This window comes from Arachis ipaensis, chromosome B06 (genome assembly GCF_000816755.2).
Source record: "Arachis ipaensis cultivar K30076 chromosome B06, Araip1.1, whole genome shotgun sequence".
NCBI classification, from domain to species: Eukaryota; Viridiplantae; Streptophyta; class Magnoliopsida; order Fabales; family Fabaceae; genus Arachis; species Arachis ipaensis.
Genome location: NC_029790.2, coordinates 133,948,723 through 133,953,980, shown reverse-complemented (window position 1 = coordinate 133,953,980; position 5,258 = coordinate 133,948,723). Strand labels below are relative to the sequence as shown.

General features: G+C 32.0%; 1 protein-coding gene and 1 long non-coding RNA gene across 2 annotated transcripts in view; one reads left to right on the top strand and one right to left on the bottom strand.

Moving 5' to 3' along the window:
• Positions 180-1,130, bottom strand: LOC110263639. The gene is made up of 2 exons (XR_002349519.1): positions 969-1,130; positions 180-621 (listed from the first exon to the last, which is right to left on the bottom strand). It is a non-coding gene; the product is annotated as an uncharacterized LOC110263639 (long non-coding RNA).
• The window catches only part of LOC107605563 (transcription factor RAX2), a gene marked incomplete in the record, with an annotated part of 2,647 nt that continues 773 nt past the window's right edge, over positions 3,385-5,258 (top strand). Inside the window, 2 exon segments of the mRNA XM_016307477.2 lie at positions 3,385-3,621; positions 4,297-4,426. Coding sequence (XP_016162963.1) covers positions 3,486-3,621; positions 4,297-4,426 — 266 coding nt within the window.

Here is a 5,258-nt window from a genome sequence, read left to right as displayed (position 1 = left end):
GTTAATATTAAATATTTTTTATTATAAAAAAATTATAATTTAGTAATTTAGTTTTTAAAATTTGGAGGTGAAGGTTTGAAATTTAGATTTAAGATAAAAATAAGAAAAAAGGACAAATACTTTTTGAACTTTCATATACATTAAAAATAATAGAATTAGTATTGGGCTAGCTCAATTAGAGGATTATACTATAAATAAGAGAATGATGTAATAATATAGGGATATACATGACGTAATAGAAATTCTACTTTCTCTCTTTGACCCTAATACTAGAAATTTTCTTATATTCTCTCTAATTATCTCTAATTTTCTCTATTCTTGATACAAATTCGTATCAAATGGTGCTTTCAACACCTTGCCAAATTTCTATGGTGATTCACCGGACTCAATTTGGGATCAGATTCAAACTAATTTACAACGCTTGAATTCAAATTATCAAAAACAGACACAGTTACTTTAAGATATTAAAGCAACTTGCGCCAGAATTGTGCAACCTTGAACACTAATCAACATCTCCAACAGCATCTAATTGTCCAGATTCAAGCCAAATCAGCAGTAGGTTTTCAATCAATCAACAATACTTTAACAAATCCAGAAACAACAACTTCAACACTTCCAGTTCTGCAATTCCAAAATTCAGATTCGGTTTATGAGAATGCATGATTAGAGAATGCAGCGACAAGAATTCCAGAATCAGCAATGCATCCAAAACACACAGACGAAAAATCAACAGAGCAACAAATGGCAGCAACATCAACGAAATTTCAAGAAAAACAAGAGGCAGGAGTCTATGCAAATTCAGATCCAACTAGCAATTCAGCGACATATAACAACTATAGAGCACAAATTCAATTTCACAGGCTCAGTTCCCAATCCAACAAGTCCAGCTTGTGCAATTTCTGAAGAACATGTAAGAACTCATAATTCCAGAAAAATTGCTAAGCTCTCAAATAGAATCAGCAACTTACCAGAAGTTGCATATGCAAAATTCGAAAAACACCTGGATCTACAATTGGCGCATTTGGAGGAAACGGCTCTGGCCGAGGAGGAAGTTGCCGTCCGGGGCGGCGGAGCAGCAGCGGCGAGGTTGAATCGCCCACCGCCAAAGCCACCTTACTCGTTTATAAAGGCGGCGGTTGGCCTGGCGACAGCGAGCGGCGCTGGCGCGGCTTCAGTCCAGCACAGCGGCAGTGGCGCCGAGGACGGCGCCCTCACGAGGGGAGAGCGGACACTCGCGAAGGCCTTGGTTGGTGGAGCAGGGAGGGGGAAAGGCTAAGATCTTCACTCTCGTGGGTTCAGTCGCGGACTTCCGATGGCGGCTAAGCCACCACCGCTCATGGCGGCATCGTTTCCCTGGGATCGTGCTGCAGTGGCGACAAGCCTCGAGTTCTCCAGCGGTGGCGATATTGATGGCGGCACACGCGGTTGTTGGCTCGTTTCGCAGTGGGTGGCGGGCGAGGAAGGAGCAAGGAAGAAGCGCGAGGTGATGACAGAAGGGGAAGAAGTCCTGGCGGCGCCGGTAACCACAACCCCTGCTCCAGTGAAGGCGTGTTTGGGCGGCGAAGGAGTGGCTCACAGTGTTGGAGGAAGGTTCTGGAAGGAGTTTGAAGGTGAAGCCTTATGTTTTAGAATTCTGGGCTTAACTATATTTGATTTGGGCCCAAACTCTAATGCAGAACAGAATTTTGCAAGTAGTGTGCATGTTTTACAAAAATTTGGTATACAAACTTACTCTAAGTGGGCTCATGGAATTTTTTTACCAAGTTGGGTTGGTTTAGTGGTTAGCTCACTAGTCCGCTTAAGCAAGTGTCGGGGGTTCGAATCCCGCCTTGTGCATGCAGCAACTCATTGGCCAGCACCAAACCCTTAAATGGAGCTCAGTACCGCGACGGATTAGTCCTTGGCATGTCGGGCTGGGGGATACCGTGGAAAACCAACAAAAAAAAATATGTTTTGTCAGCAGTGGTTATAGAAAGTATTATTTTAGGATTGTTTAGTTTCTTTTAGTAATTATAATTAGTTTTTATAATTTTTATTAGGATTTATATTTTTCTGTAATTTTGAGTACAAGATTTTTGTTTTGGTTGTCTACGGTCCCAACTCGACAGGTCAAGAATTAATCTGTCGCGGATCTGAACTCCATTTAAGGGTCTGATGATGATAAAATTAGTATTGAGCTAGTCCAATTAGAGAATTATACTATAGATAGGAGTATGATGTAATAATATAGGAATCTATATAATGTAATAAGAACTCTACTTTCTCTCTTTGATTCTAATCCTAAAAATTTTTCTTCTATTCTCTCTTATTATCTCTAATTCTCTCTATTCTTGATATAAATTTGTATAACAAAAATAAGTTGAATTATACATATTTATACACAGATTACATATATATTTATACATAGTAATTTTATTAAATGAAGAATAGAAAGTGAATTAGAAAAAAATATCCTCGTATATATATTACTTTATTTTCACAATCCATACCATATATATATAACATATAATAACGATACATGATTGATTAATCATAATGTTTAATAAGTTCTTGTTACTTAGCTAAAATTTATTAAAATTAAATAGTCAATGTTAATTATAAGCTCCAATAATTGATAAGAACGAATTATTTGAAAAGGAAAAAAAACGAAAAAGAAAATTTGTTCTTTTTTTTTTTTCACCACTCGATCGCTGACTTATTCAACTACTATTATACGTACTATACTTAAATATCTTTTAAAAAAAAAATAGGAAAAGAAAAGAAAGACGAATTCCAGACCAAAAAGAAAAGATAAAATGATTCTTTAAGATTTAAAAACAATAAATTACTTTTTAACAATTATATTTACAAAAGAGTGGTTAATATTAATTCTTTTATACAAATTTCATGCATATATAAAATATTAATTTTGGGAATCTTAATTAAAAAAGTTTCTCAATGAAGAGCATTATTCATGAACATATAGCCAATTCAACCACCAACTATAACAAGAAGATTAGAATAATTAGAACCGAAATTTAATTGTACCAAGTATTAATAACTTTAGGTTTCTCGTCATATTATCTATAATCTAATAATCTAATTAAAGGTAGAAACTCAGGTGCAGTCGATTTCACGTGAAGTTGATAGTTGAGAGTCGTTAGAAAAAACATTTCATAATATTATAAATAAATTTAATTATTCTAATAGTTAATTATTTAATTAAAAGTATTAAATTAATATATAATATACAATAATAGCTTATTTAATAGTTGATATTTATCATATTTTTTTTAGTATTATACTATTTACAATGTCCTGTCCCCAATAGTTGACTGGGTCCCCCTCTAGGGTACCACCACCAACTTTATAAGTTATAACCACCTTCACTAGATAGATAGAAGCCTCAAATCAAAGGGTCACTATATTACTATCATTATTTTATTATTACTATTATTATAAATTATTATTGTTATTTCATTTGAGAATAGTATAGTGTTGCGGCCATGGGAAGAGCTCCTTGTTGTGACAAAGCAAATGTGAAGAGAGGACCATGGTCTCCTGATGAGGATGCAACACTCAAGAACTATCTTCACACTCATGGCACTGGAGGAAATTGGATTGCATTACCAAGAAAAGCTGGTTCTTTTTCTTTTCTTTTCTTTTTCTTAAATTGTTATGTTTCTGTTTGCATAGAATTTGAGTAGATCGTATATTATAAATTAAACTTTTTTTAAGAAAAAAAAATCATGGGGTGTTGTTTTGATCATTAATAATTTTGGTGGTGATCTTCTTTCTTTCGTTCTTGAGAAAGGAAATAAGTGAATTTTTCTCCCCTATAATGAACATTATGATCAGTGGGGATTGGAAGAATTATTGCTTATTAAGTGTAATTAAGTTAAAGGTTTTCAAATCTGTATCTTTAATTTGTCTCAATATTGTGCTTTGATTGAATTCAGTGTTTTACTTTGTAAATTTCAATTCAAATTGCAGAGGTAGGTGCATTCATCTTCAAACATATTTTTAAATAAAATTAGAATAAATTTCGAACAAATTAAAGACAGATATATATATATATATCATATCAAACACTACAAGAATTCCGACAGATAATAGCAGTTTTTAAAACGGATATATAGCGACGGTTTTCGACTAACGCAAAACGGATATCACATATACATAGATGAGATTGATCATGATATGATGAAACAAATATATGCTTTAATTTGATATTTTCTTCCCCCCCCCTCTTCTAATTTTGTGTTATACAAATTAAAATTTGATTAATTGATGATGTGATATAATTAATATATGTAGGTCTAAGGAGGTGTGGGAAGAGTTGCCGTCTAAGGTGGCTGAATTATCTAAGGCCAGATATAAAACATGGAGGATTTACTGAACAAGAGGATCAAATCATTTGCACTCTCTATACTCAAATGGGAAGCAGGCAAGTCTATCTATAGCTTGTAAATTATTAATTTCATTACTACCACTAGTGGTATATTTATTAGTAATACTAAGAAGACAACAAAAAATTAGTTCAAACAGCTCAATTTTCTCTTATTTAGCATGTATTTATTTTAAGGTGTATTAAATAAAATAAAAAATAAAAAATTTTGATAGTTTTTAGCTAAAATTTTGTTTTTAAAAAATTTTCATATATTTAAAGACACTAAACTTGTTTATTAATTATTTTTTCTAAATCAAAAGCGTGTATTATAATAATAAATATGAGTTCATTTAAACAGACGATTTATGATATAAAACGTGACAATAATGAGACAAAAAATTCTCTCGTTGACTTTGTTGTGTATAATTTTTGAAAGAGTATTCGTTTCAAGATATTTATTTGAGGAAGGTTAGAGAGTCAGTAGAATTTATTTTTTTATTTATTAATTAGTTAATAATATTTAAAAGTATGGACTAAAAATATATTATTAAATTACTAAACTAAAATAATTGAATTAATTTCTAAAAGTACGTGCAAAATAAAAATCAATACATTTTGCTTGCTCTTGAATATTTTTCTATTTATTTTTCTGTATATATATTATTTATGTCTTGACATAATTACCAAATCCATTGTAAAAATATTAATTACTCAACAAATAAAAGAAAAATTTTAAATTTTCATGAGTTAGTTGAATGTTCCAAAAGCTTGATACTTTTACTTTTTTCTTTCAAATGCAAGTATAGTAGTTATATATAAATTCGGAAAAATTTCAAGTGTACCGGGAATACCGATGTTCCAATTTTTTTAACAGTTGATTTCAATTAAT